Raw genomic sequence first — 13,965 nt, forward strand, 5'->3', positions numbered from 1 at the left:
TTACAGTTACATCCTGAAGTGGATTATTTTCCTATAACAACAAATCCTGAAGCGATTTCTTTTTTTTTTCTCTTATACCAAAGCAATATGCTTTGTTGATGAGAGCGGTCAATGGAGAATGGCCATTCTGGTTCAAGTGAATAGAAAGTCTACAGTAACTCAGATAAGCACTCTGTACAATTGTGGTGAGCAGAAGAGCATCTCAGAATGCACAACATGTTGAATCTTGAGGCGGATGGGCTTCAACAACAGACCACCATGTCGGGTTCCACTTCTGTCAGTCAAGAACAGAAAGCTGAGGCTGCACTGGGAACAGGATCACCAAAACTGAACAGATGAAGACTGAAGTGATATAGCCGGTCTGATGAATCCCGATTTCTGCTGAGCCACACAGATGGTAGGGTCAGAATTTGGCACCAACAGCATGAATCCATGGAGCCAACCTGCCTTGTGTCAACAGTCCAGGTTGGTGGAGGTGGTGTAATGTTGTGGGGAATGTTTTCAGCCTGTTAATACTAATCAATCATCGCTTGAATGCCACAGCCTATTTGAGTATTGTTGTTGACCCTGTGCATCCCTTCATGGCCACAATTTACCATCTTCTAATGGCTACTTCCAGCATGATAATGCACCATGTCACAAGCAAAAGTCATCTCAAACTGGTTTCATGAACATGACCGAGTTCAATGTTCTTCAGTGGTCTTTACAGTCACTAGATCTGAATCCATTAGATCACCTTTGGGATGTGGTAGAACTGGAGCATGAAAGTGCACCTGGAAAATCTGTAGGAATTGTGTGGTTCAATCGTGTCAACATGGACCAGAATCTCAAAGGAACGTTTCTTGTGGAATCCATGCCACTAAAAATTGAGGCTGTTTTGAGAGCAAAGGGAAACCCAACCCAGTATTAGTATAGTGTTCCTAATAAATAGGACAATAGTGGTCCATGAGTGTATATAGCAGCTATAAACAGTCATTTCTTCACCAGCCTCTCTTTCTTCCCTTTTGAAATTAATGAAACCAAAAAAAAGAGAAGAAACACAGTTTGTTCATGTTAAAGAAAAGCCACAAACCAAAGGCCTCTGCCTTGAAGACTTTCCTGTGGTGGAAAACCTCTTGACCATTACAAAGTGCTGACACCTGAGACAGCTTCCATAAATGTTAAATAAACATCTCCTTACAGAAAGCTTCACCATCAAATATGACATGTTTTTCTTTCTTCCTTTTTTTTGTTTAAAAAAACAAAACAAAACCACAATTAAAAGAAAACCCTGCTTATTATTAGTTCTAAGTTTAGGAGCTCAGACATACAAGTTCCTGTACAAATGAGTTGTTACTGTAGAAACTATAATGTATTAGAACAAGTACATTAATATAAACCGATCATTTGAAGACTGCTGTTATGGAAAACGAATCCAATTATTTTGGGGCCAATCAGATTGAAGAATTTAACAATTGTGGAATCTATTATGTCTGAATTTCCAGTACCCTCAAGGTACAACACAAACTCAACTCCAAACTCCGTGCCTTGTTTGTTGACAGAAAACCAATGGCTGACCACCCAGATGCTTCTCCTCTCAGATTTATTTTAACTTTGCCCCCACCACCTTTTCCCTTTTTCCTCCCCTCTAGCAGCAATTTGTCACAGACTTACTGAGCTCTAAAGCCCTGTCTCTGACACAGTAATCCACCAGGATCTAGCCTCCGCCGATGGGCCGGAACATGCCTAGCCCTCCACCTGTGTGTGTGTGTGTGTGTGTGTGTGTGTGTGTGTGTGTGTGTGTGTGTGTGTGTGTGTGTGTGTGTGTGTGTGTATAGAGTCTCTATAAGGCAAAGCTGTCGGCTGTTTTCGGCATCTCCTTAGAAAGGACGCACTCTGCTGATCCCAGACTTCATTAAGTTCTTAATGTTTGACAGACTGAGGTTGAAGAAACACCAGCTCATCTCTTCTTAAATGCGTCCCTTCACACATATCTGTACCTGTTGTGTGTTTTTGGCTGTTGTGGTGAGATGTCTTCATGCCAAGAGGTTGACACAGTTGCCTTTTGTCTAAGTACAATAGGCTCCTTCTTACATGGATTTGTTTTTGCTCCAGATTTACATTCAAAAAATTTGCTGAAGTGGTTTTTGTTAATCCAGTGACATCAACTGGACATAATAACTATAAAGTGAGTTTAGATACATTCTGTTGTTTCCAGTAAAGCTTCCACAATGTCTCTCTTCAACTCCAAAAATACACCAAGGTGGTGAAAGAAGTGTATCCAAGTTGCAGTATTCGTAAGAGTGTGTTCATTATTATAGTGTGAAGGATAAGTGTGTGTGTGTGTGTGTGTGTGTGTGTTGGGCCTGACTCATTTGTCTGTGATTTGTATTGACGAGAGGCTAAATTGAACCTGAGTGTTGGCCTCGCTTAATTGTCATCACCAATTAGTGCATTGTCGGCGGCCACAATGGCTCCAGTGTAGCGAGGGAAACATTGTGCTTTGTGCTTCTCCAGTGGCCCACAGGCCAGTCAAGTCTCATTTAGGGCCCTGACAACATGGGGCCCCGAAATGCCAGAGCGGGGTGAGAGATGCAACAAAAGAGCGGTTCGAGGAGGAAAAGATGACTGAGGAGTGGAGGGGAAAACAATGAGGACGTGGGACAGAATGCGAAGGTCGAGCTCTGGGGAAACAAGCAGCTGAACATCGGCTAAAACCCCCACCTCGTACACACAGACACGGACAGTGTCCCCTCTGACAGCCAACCGCTACCACCGTTGACCTACGTCATCACTGAGTAACGCAGCAGCAGCCACCCGTGTCAGAGTAGATCTCATACACTGTCAATTCCCTCGTTTGTGCTTTCTGCTTGTTTATGATTTTGTCACATTTCACATTTTGATTACATTTCTAGTTTCATCCATGAAAATGTTCGCGTTTCTTGTCATAGTCTTGGACAACAGAATTACAGTACTGTGCCAATGTAAAATATAGTGTACATGTTTGTATATAAAGAAAAGAAAATACATGTTGTAATTATCTTTTTAATAGCCAAACTGAAACATGATAGCTCATGGTGATTAGTCTGCACATTAACATTAGCTGTCTAATCTATTTCAGCAGATGTTATCTTGATGGCTGTCTGTCTTTAAACAACACTAGGGCGTAATAGCCTGCCTTGAAACCTTCACACAGGCCAGCTCAAACATTAAGCATGTAAAGTAAAACAACAACAACAACAACAACAACAAAAAAACAGACGAGGAACGCTCTTAAGTAATTGCACTTCATAACTATACTTGAAATACTTTTCCTGAGTATATTTAATCATTGATACTCGTTACATAATTACACTGCCATTCAAAAATGGCAGAACTTTATTCAGATCTTCCAACTATTCAAAACAATTCATTGCTTAAATATATTTTCTCTTTTGCCCTGATATCAATTACTTTAAAAAAAAAAACAAAAAAACAAAACTATCATATTTATATTTCTTTATACTATACTTTATCATATATAAACCTTCTAAACAAATCTAAAATGATCATCTTGTTTTTACAAATTCCAACAAACACAGTTTGAATTTCATTCAGTGAGCTGGTAAGAAAAGTTACAAACGCAAATCCCACCCTGTATTTTAACCTCCTTATCTACAAGAACAAAATGAATGTTTTTCTCCTTTTCTTCCTCTTCTTTTAAATACTTGAATATATTTACCTCAGCCTTTGTAAACTTTCGCTGACGTTTAAATTTGAACTGCTCCTTGCGTTTTTTAATTGCGAGAGATTTTGACACAGTACTGATCGTTTCATTTCAATTGAATTATTTTGTTGGGGTTTTTTTTTTCTCCACACCCTGGGATAATTTCCCACAGGTATTCTTTCATGAAGCTATTATATACTCTTCTTTTGTAGAGTGCTTGGTGCTGCTATACACCTCTATTAGCACAAAAACCCACGTGACCAGTGACAATATATTAGGAATACAATATTACTTAGTCTTGTTTTAAAATGATCAAATTCCAGTCCAGTAATGCTGTGCAATTAGACCGCTTGCATCTTCCACAGTTGTAACATTAATAAACATCAATTGGGCAAATATAGATAACGAATGAGTGCAGGATGTGAACGTCATCAAACAGATGAGTATTTGTGTTTATTACGCTGATTCTGAAATTAAAGTCAACAGACCTTAGTCATCAGATCACATCAGGGTGATACATGAAAAATAGGAAATGGTTAAATCTGCTGTACTTAGTTACATCATTTCTCTTTGTGTGCATGCATCTGTGTGTGTGTGTGTGTGTTTTCTCTACACACAGGACCCAAGGGTGGGAACAGATAAAGCCTATTGTGCGGACACCTGTACAGACATGCAGAGCATCCAGAGAGAGAAAGACAGAGCTGGAAACGGGTCAGCACGATTGCATACCCATCACACAACACAAATCATGTGCACCACACCTTAGCAAGCATCTGACTCACAGCACCATGCCATTAAACACACGCGCACAAGTTGAACGCTCCACTGGTGCTGAACGGTGTGAATACTCCTCCAACTAAAAGCCTAAACATGTTCAATCTGTCCTGTGGGAGCTACAGCAGTGAGCTGTCATGCCACTTACTCATTCCAAGTTCTATTATTATTATTATTATTATTATTATTATTATTATTATTATTTTACTATTATTTATTTATTTATTTATTTATTTATTTATTTATTTTTGAAACAGTGTGATTTATGACTGCAACAGAACTGCCAGGTCAGACAGATCAGGTTACCATAGGCTCGACCTGACATCCGAAACAGAAATTTCCTGGGAACCATTAGTTTTGTATGGGTGGGAGGATACACGCAGATGAGTGAGCTCTACCAGGCCTATGGAATGTGGTTGTCTCTATTTGCTCTCATCTGTCAGTATGGAGTTGTTGTTTAATCAGAGTAATCTGAGTGTTAACAGGCAATAGAGACACCAGACTGAGCGGTTAGGTCACGCAGCACAACACAACACACACACACACACACACAATGACGCACACCCTGAGAGACCTTTGGACCTGAGGAGAGCTGTTAGCATAGTGAATCAACACAGAGAGAGAGAGAGAGAGAGAGAGAGAGAGAATGAGAATGAGTGAGAGAGAGAGAGAGCGTGAGAGAGAGAGTGAGTGAGAGAGAGAGAGAGAGAGTGAGAGAGAGAGAGGGAGAGAGAGAGAGAGAGAGAGAGAGAGAGAATGAGTGAGAGAGAGAGAGAGCAAGAGAGCTGGAGAGAGGGAGTGAGAGAAAGAGAGTGAGAGGGAGTGAGAGAGAGAGAGTGAGAGAGAGAGCGCGAGAGAGAAAGAGAGAGAGTGAGAGAGAGAGAGAGAGAATAATTCCAAAACATCTCTCATTCTCTGAGTGACTGTACAAGCAATGACTTTATGTAACACAGAGCTGCTCATTGTGGTTAAATACATTACTGTCATATAAGCACTATTTCAGGAGTCAGAAACAACACGCTGTGCTCGTACCCAATGTAAGATGTGTGTGTATTTAGCTAAGCTGCAAGTTACTCTGTAAAAACAAATGTAGCTGACACTAAAGATATGCTTCAGAGAAATGTAACTGTCGCACGAGTGGAAATAAGTTAAGAAAAAAACTCTTTTTAAACAGAGTCATACTGTACTCTATTAAACAGTGGATCAGCGGGTCAGAATTACACCTGAACGAACGACACAGAGTGTCCACTCTCAAACATCCCCGAATATTTAAAAGTAAAAAGTCAAGGGTTTTGTTTGTTTGTTTTTTTCAGCATGAACTCACACTTCATAACATAACTATTCACACGAATAAAACCTAACAGAGATTAAGATTAGAGTTAGTAGCAGCACTATAGGCTACTTTGCACCTTTTATTATAGCTTTATTCATTTTAAATCGACTCAAATAGACTTAAACTGATTTTTTTTTATGTTTAAATGACACAAAGATGATGAAAACCTTGAATAATATAATGTAAAGAGTAAAGCTGAAACATGATTGGTTGAAATGGTGATGGGGGATCATGTAAAATGTACAGTTTGTACAGAGTACTTTAAATGATTTCTTTTTAATAAAATGCAGTAGTGTAAGAGGGAAATTTTTTATTTTAATGATATTTTTATGTTTAATAATGTTGTATAATTTCATCCCCTATAATGGTAAATATAGCCATAATGAACACTATGGTGACACAGGAAGAGATGGGGGGATGATCCTGAGTTCGGCTTACTGTCTGTGTGGAGTTTCACATGTTCTCCCCAAGGGTCACTGATGGGAAGGTCGGGGGTTCAAGCCCCAGCACTTAAAAGCTGCCACTGTTTGGCCCTTGAGCAAGGCCCTTAACCCTCTCTGCTCCATTGGCGCTGTATCATGGCGGACCCTGCGCTATGACCCCAACTTCCTGACATGCTGGGGTATGTGAAGAAAAGCATTTCACTCTGCTGTAATGTATATGTGATAAATAAAGACTCATTATCATTATGTGGGTTTCCTCTGGGTTCTCTGGTTTCCTCCCTCCTCCCAAAAACATGTAGGTAGGTTGTATGGTTAAGCTAAATTGCTCTGATGTGTGTATGCATAGTGCTCTACAATAGACTGGTGTCCCATTCAGGGTACATTCTCGCACCATGTGCCCAGTGTTCCCTGGATAGACTCTGGATCCATTGCCCCCCTAATCGGGATAAAGTGCTCACTGAAGATATCTTGCAAAGCTTAACTACATTGAAGCGACATTCATAACAGTTGTCCTTCTCTTCTGGTAATTACATTTATACCACAGCATGATTAAATCCTCGAATCTGATTAGTTAGAAGCAGCAGCTCTGACAGTAATGATAGCCTGGAGACAAAGAACAGCTTTATATTCATTTGCTCATTCGGGAAGGAGTCTCCAGTGTCAGGACTTTGTAATAGGCAGAGGTAAAGCTGTTCCTTTAAGTTTAGAACCAAGGAGAGCAGTACTTTCATTGGTCAGTTTCTCTGTAGCAAGCTTTCTTATTAACTCCAAGAGATAGAGAAAAAACAAGAGGCTGCTGAGAGGTAGACTGTTTCTAGCTGCAGAAACATAAGTGATTACCCAGTGACTGAGCTGTCTCCATATCCTCCATAAGAAACAACTCCACAACCCTGAATGAGGAAAAACGGAAATCATTCAATCGTCGTTGAAAATCTACCTGAATTTTGATGCGATATTGAAATCAAATGTGTGTGTGTGGGTGGGTGGGTGGTAGTGTAAAAAGTGTATGGTCAACACCAAACAGATAACACCGTTATTTAGCACCTACCTAAGCATACTCCATACTATGAAAGGTGCTCAGTCACTTGGGTACACTTCACAGAATCTAGAAAAGCATCCAGGTTTTCGTTCTATCTTAGTTCAGTATGATGTGACTCATTAAATCAAGAAATACATAACTTACATTGTGTAACACACACACACACACACACACACACACACACACACACACACACACACACACACACATATATATACACCAGTATATATACACCACTACCAGTCAAAAGTTTAGACACACTCATTCTTTATTTTTATTATTTCGTTTAAATATTTTATAATAATAATAATAAAGTCATCAAAACTCTGGAGTAACACAAGTGGAACTATGGGAATTATTTTGTGATAACAAAAAAAAATCAAAATAATTGAATATTTTAGCATCTTCAAATGTAGACCCCCTTTTTGCCTAGAATTTTCAGAAATGTATTCGTGGCATGTTCTCAACCGATTTCTTGAGGAATTTTGCTGAGATGCTTTTGAAACAGTATTAAAGGAGTTCACACCTACACTGGACGCTTATTGGCTGCTTTTCGGAATATTTCGCTCCGAGTCATCAGTTTAAACATTTTTTTTTTTGTAAATAAAATGTTATTTTTCTAATGAAATAAATATATGTTGGCACAATTATATTTCTGTCTACAACATGAATTTCAAACATACACCTTCAGATCAAAAGATTTAAGATCATAAGAAACATTTCAGTCAAGTGTCTCCAAACTTTTTATGTGTGTGTGTATATATATATATATATATATGTATATATATATATATATATATATATATATATATATATATATATATATATATATATATATATACACACACACACACACACACACACACACACACACACACACACACACAGAGAGAGACAGACCATCGACTGCACCTGAGAGAAAAGGTTTTGAATACAACATCAGTGGTAGTAATTGAAAACAGTTCCTTCTCTCTCTTATGTTTGTATATAAGCGACCTCTGAACTTCAGAGCTTTGACCAACGGAGCATCAAAGTGGATGCTCACTGGTCACCAGGGTGACGCTATCTCCAGGGCAACAGTGTAGAGGGCTGCTCCTCCGTCTCTCTTTTTCTCCAAGGTGTGTGTAATTAAGCTTACATTAGACATCATTATGTGAGTGTTTGCACATGTCCATCTTAAACAGGCCTTGAAGGTAAATACAGAAAAACCAGTGTCACATGCTCCAAGCAGCAGAAGCCCTCTTCAGCTTTTTATCACACATCTCGACCTGGACCCACAAACACACAGCCGTGTATGCACTGGCTTCAAACTCCTTTATCTCGACACAGCAGCTGCAGCTGAGATGGAGCTTCTGAATTCAGCACATCAGAAGATACATACAGTAAATATGATATGTTATATTTGTGTGTTTAAAACATACTGTGGTCCTTCTTTGGTTTATGATGAATTACACATGCAAATATATTTTTTATTTACAGTTTTGGTTTTCATCATCCTGTCTGTATTAGTATTATAATAGCTATCAAATCCTTGGTTTACTTTCTTTGTATAATGCCTGCCCCAAAAGATGTTTTTTTAAAAAAAAAAAAAAAAGAATTTCACATGCAATACATTGCCATAAATAAGAATATGTGAATAAATAGCAAACATTATTTAATCACATTATTAAGGCATTCTTTCATGTGATTTTTTTTCTGTAACAAATTTGAGATGTATTTTAATGCATCAATTATTATTATTATTATTATTATTATTATTATTATTATTATTATTATAGTAGTAGTAGTAGTAATAGTAGTAGTATTCTTATTGTTGTCATGGTTGTTATTGGGATTCTTCTTCTTATTATTATTAATAATATTCTTTTTCTTATTATTATTGTTATTATTATTATTATTAGTAGTAGTAGTAGTAGTAGTAGTACCTAGTAGTATCCTTGTTGTTGTGGTTGTTATTGTTTATTATTATTATTATTATTATTAAACCCGAGGTAGCTGCACAACGCAACGGCACCTGTACGATTCCATCATTCTGATTGGTTGCATTTGAGTCAGAAGGCGGGGACAAGAAAGAAAACTGACAACACACATACAACCAACTGATAAGGCATATAGCTAAGGGGCGTGGTTTACATTGTGGTGGGCGTGGTTTTGTTGAGCAGTCTAATCACAGACTCAGCAGCACGCAGAGCAGCGCGCGGGGGAAACGCACAGGAGAGAGGGTTCAGTTTCAAACCGAGTTTTGAGTTCAAAACAAATTAAGAAACTAAAGTGGTTTGTGATGCGTGTGGAGTTGTGCGGGTTTGTAGAGCTAAACAAGAAAGATTTAGACACCAGTAGAGACACACACAGAGAGAGAGAGAGAGAGACAGAGACAGAGACACGCAGCAGCACCTGAAACCTGTTGCCGTGAAGCGGGGCGTCAGTGAGGAATAAACCGCGCTGTGGAGTGGGTCAGTGGGTTTAACTCCAGTGTTTGTGCACACATTGGATTATTTCACTTGTCATTGGGAACCCGGAAGAAAGCCTAAAGGAAATTGCCTCCTAAAACTGCACTTAGTTGAAACCTGTTAAGGGAAAAATGAACTTTTTACAGCGCGCGCGGTGAATGATTTACTCCGCGGAGGGAGTGTGTGGATGTGCTGCTTTCCGGTACGTCAATAACTTCCACAAACAATTATTAAAAAAGAAATTGTTTTTTTTAAACAAAGAAATCTAAAATCTTAAAGTTTTGTGTATTTAATGATGAAATGATGTGTAATTGTGTGTGTGTGTGTTTTTTTTTTTTAGGAGAATGGTGTGTGTGTGAAACGTCCTCGCGCACTTGGAGCAAAGTGCACTGTGGGTCTGGAATGAAACTGAGCTCTGATTTACGACGCTGTGGACTGTGGATATGCTGCTGGAACAATTACGGTTTCCTTCAGGGATTTCTTCTTTCCGAAGGCTTGCCGTAAATTAGAAACAGGGTCCCGAGCTGAGAAAACACTCAAAGAGTAAATTCCAACTTTCCTGATTATTTTTGGTCTCCTCTAATATTTGTGACTAAAGTCCAGGGACATTTGACCATGGGGAAGCCTCCTGCCTCTGCTGTGGTGTTTCGGCTGCTTGCTTTGCTTGTCTCACAGCTGCCACGTCTGGCACTCACTGCCTCCAAGGACATAGTGTGTGAGCCCATCACGGTGCCCATGTGCAAAGGCATTGGCTACAACCTCACCTACATGCCCAACCAGTTCAATCATGACACGCAGGATGAGGTGGGGTTAGAGGTGCATCAGTTTTGGCCTCTGGTTCGGATACGTTGCTCTCCGGATTTGCTGTTTTTCCTTTGCAGCATGTACACCCCCATCTGTCTCCCAGACTACAAAAAGCCTCTGCCACCATGCCGTTCTGTCTGTGAGAGGGCCAAGAAGGGCTGCTCACCTCTCATGATCCAGTATGGTTTCGACTGGCCTGAGCGTATGAGCTGTGAGCAGCTCCCCATGCTGGGTGACCCGGACCGGCTGTGCATGGATCAGAACAACAGTGAGACCACCACTCTGTCGCCCTCGTTCCCCAAACCTACTCCCAAGGGCCCGAACCGATACAGATCCACGGCCAAATCTAGCACGCCTCAGAAGTGCGATCGCGAGTGCCGCTGTCGCGAGCCTTTGGTACCGATCAAGAAAGAGTCCCATCCGTTGTATAACCACGTGCAAACGGGCTCACTGCCCAACTGTGCTCTTCCTTGCCACCAGCCCTATTTCTCACAGGATGAACGTGCTTTTACAACCTTCTGGATCGGTTTGTGGTCTGTACTGTGCTTCATCTCCACCCTCACTACCGTGGCCACGTTCCTTATCGACATGGAGCGCTTTAAGTACCCTGAGCGGCCCATCATTTTCCTGGCCGCCTGCTACCTCTTTGTGTCACTGGGCTACATTGTGCGCTTGCTGGCGGGCCATGAACGCGTGGCGTGCGGTGGCTCTGGCGACCAGCAGCACATCCTGTACGACACCACAGGTCCAGCCCTGTGCACGCTGGTCTTCCTGCTCATCTACTTCTTCAGCATGGCCAGCTCCATCTGGTGGGTGGTGCTGTCGTTCACCTGGTTCTTGGCCGCAGGAATGAAGTGGGGGAATGAAGCCATCGCTGGCTACTCGCAGTACTTTCATCTGGCAGCGTGGCTGGTGCCCAGCGTCAAGTCTATTGCAGTTCTGGCGCTCAGCTCCGTAGATGGAGACCCTGTTGCTGGAATCTGCTACGTGGGCAACCAGAGTCTGGAGAGCTTGCGAGGCTTTGTGCTAGCACCTCTAGTAGTCTACCTCTTCTCTGGGTCACTCTTCCTGCTGGCCGGTTTCGTGTCGCTCTTTCGCATCCGCAGTGTCATCAAGCAGGGTGGCACCAAGACGGACAAATTGGAGAAGTTGATGATTCGTATCGGCCTGTTCACCGTGCTCTACACTGTGCCAGCCACTATCGTGGTGGCGTGCTTGGTCTATGAGCAGCACCACCGGCCCGGCTGGGAGCAGGCACTGGCCTGTACCTGCCCCTCCGAACGCCAGCAGCTCGGTCTTGGACCTGAATACGCAGTCTTCATGTTGAAGTACTTCATGTGCTTGGTGGTGGGAATCACCTCTGGCGTGTGGATCTGGTCAGGAAAGACAGTAGAGTCCTGGCGGAGGTTTGCTGCACGCTGCTTCCCCTGCAGGGCCAGAAAGCCACCTGCATCAGCTTCCTCTATGTACAGTGAAGCTAGCACGGCACTGACTGCTCGAGCCGGGTCAGCACCGCCCGGATCCTACCACAAATCTGCTCCACCATCTCATGTCTGAGCAAACGGGTCCACTTGGATTTAACATGAAGGATCATAACAAGCTGCTGTCTTGTCCCTTAAATAGCCAAGGCCTTCGGTTCTACATGTGCGGATAAAATCGAAAACGGATTTTAGATTCTGGATGGAAGAGAGGAAGAAAAACAATTAAGGAATTAACTGGAGAATGAACTCCTGGCTCAAGTAATGCTGGAAGAAGAAGAAAAAATCCCCCACAGGAACTACAAGACACTGTCCTACCTAACACTTGTTGTGGGCATGTTATTTATTTGTGTATGTAGATATTTGTTCCTTTCACATTGTGTTCCACAGAGAATGCCCCAGCTGTGTGTGTTTGTGCTTTTATAATGGAAACCAGAGGTGGAATATTTTCACTCTATTGAGACCTTGTTGTATTTGAAATTCCACGCCCAGTCATGAAATGTGCTTTGCTGGTGAACGATAAGTGCTGTGGTGAGTTTGTTTGGAAATACACCCAAACCTCCTGTATATAATTGTGTGGGAGAAGGGGGGGGGGGGACACGACGACAACAGCGGAAAATGTTAAGTCTGTCATGTAACACAGCGTCTACGGGTATCTCGTGCTCACATACGTTGGCAGGACGAGCAGTTAAGTTTACTGATTCCACAGCCTGGTGTGTTTTCGTGCAAGGTTTGCTATCAGACGGCTCTACAAGATGAACTCAGTATACGCCGAAGATAAATCTAAAACATCCTGTAGAAGTTTTGTCCCAGAAAATGTGCGATTAGACAAACCATATCAATCCTGAAACAGAAGTCGTGCAGAAAACTCGAGACAGTTCGCTGATGGACTTGACGGCACTAAACTTGACACCCACCTAGTGGTCATTTTATATTCTGTCATGTCATTAAAATACATTTAGTTAAGCTGGACTTTATTTAAGATCATAAGTCAGACGTAGATCACTTTACAGTTTACATACTTGTAATAGATTTGGTCAATTCTCCTGTCAGAGCCTATCCCCTGTGTGTGTGTGTGTGTGCGCGATGTCTCATGAAGCGGTTGTAGATCTGAGTAAACATTTGTACTTATGAATCACTCAAAAGTGGCAACGTTAGAATTTTAGGGTTCTCTTACTACAACATTGTTAATTTAACGGTCCAGACGCCATAGACTTTTCTCAAATCTTTTGCATTCTGCTGCTTAACTTTGTTCTGACTGTACAGATAATACCAGTCTGATCCGACAGCACTGTCGTTTCATGTTTCTGAGCGTGTACATATTTGTTTTGCCCTCTGTGTGTGTGTAAATCATGTAATGGGCATTTCTTTTTCTTTTTTTTTTTCCCCTTTTTAACAGCCTACACTGTGGCTGTGTGTGTAAATACTTTTTTCTTAAACAAAATGTCGATTAATTGCTGAGATTTTTAAAGAAGATTTAGATATTTATGAAAAATCGGAGTGGTTTTTTTTGTGTTGCATTGGTTTCTCTTATCTGTAGAGAATAAAACTGTGGAGCAATCTGTGAGCAGTGGTTTCCGGATTGTCGTCTTCAACCAAACTCCTTGTGTTTCCTGTTTTAATGTCCATTTTTAAATATTTTGTCGGCTTCCAGTCACTTGTAGAGAATACTGACGTTTCTAAGGACGCAAGAGCTGTGAACTGCTTCAGCCACTTGATTTGCGGTACAAGAGCCACAGTGTGTTTAATAGATCACAGAGATGTTACAAAAGGTTTAGTGCATTTCTGTCATTCACAGAGAAACACGCGTACGTGCATGAAGCGGTTTTCCGTACGCGTCACTCTGCTGCCACAGGGCTCGACAGCAGCGTGCCGGTATTGTAGGAACGTTTTACGAGCGTTCTGGTTAACCACGGGTCAGACACAAAAACTTCCTTTTTATCGGAAAGTCACACATCA

General features: G+C 41.3%; 1 protein-coding gene across 1 annotated transcript; it reads left to right on the top strand.

Moving 5' to 3' along the window:
* Positions 1-9,420: 9,420 nt before the first annotated feature.
* fzd5 (frizzled class receptor 5) lies at positions 9,421-13,573 on the top strand. Its single transcript, XM_017470407.3, has 2 exons — positions 9,421-9,926; positions 10,065-13,573. Exon 2 carries the CDS (start codon positions 10,340-10,342, stop codon positions 12,083-12,085), a length of 1,746 nt encoding a protein of 581 aa, XP_017325896.1. The 5' UTR covers positions 9,421-9,926; positions 10,065-10,339; the 3' UTR covers positions 12,086-13,573.
* Positions 13,574-13,965: the final 392 nt, after the last annotated feature.

The sequence above is a fragment of the Ictalurus punctatus genome, chromosome 6, assembly GCF_001660625.3.
Source record: "Ictalurus punctatus breed USDA103 chromosome 6, Coco_2.0, whole genome shotgun sequence".
NCBI classification, from domain to species: domain Eukaryota; kingdom Metazoa; phylum Chordata; class Actinopteri; order Siluriformes; family Ictaluridae; genus Ictalurus; species Ictalurus punctatus.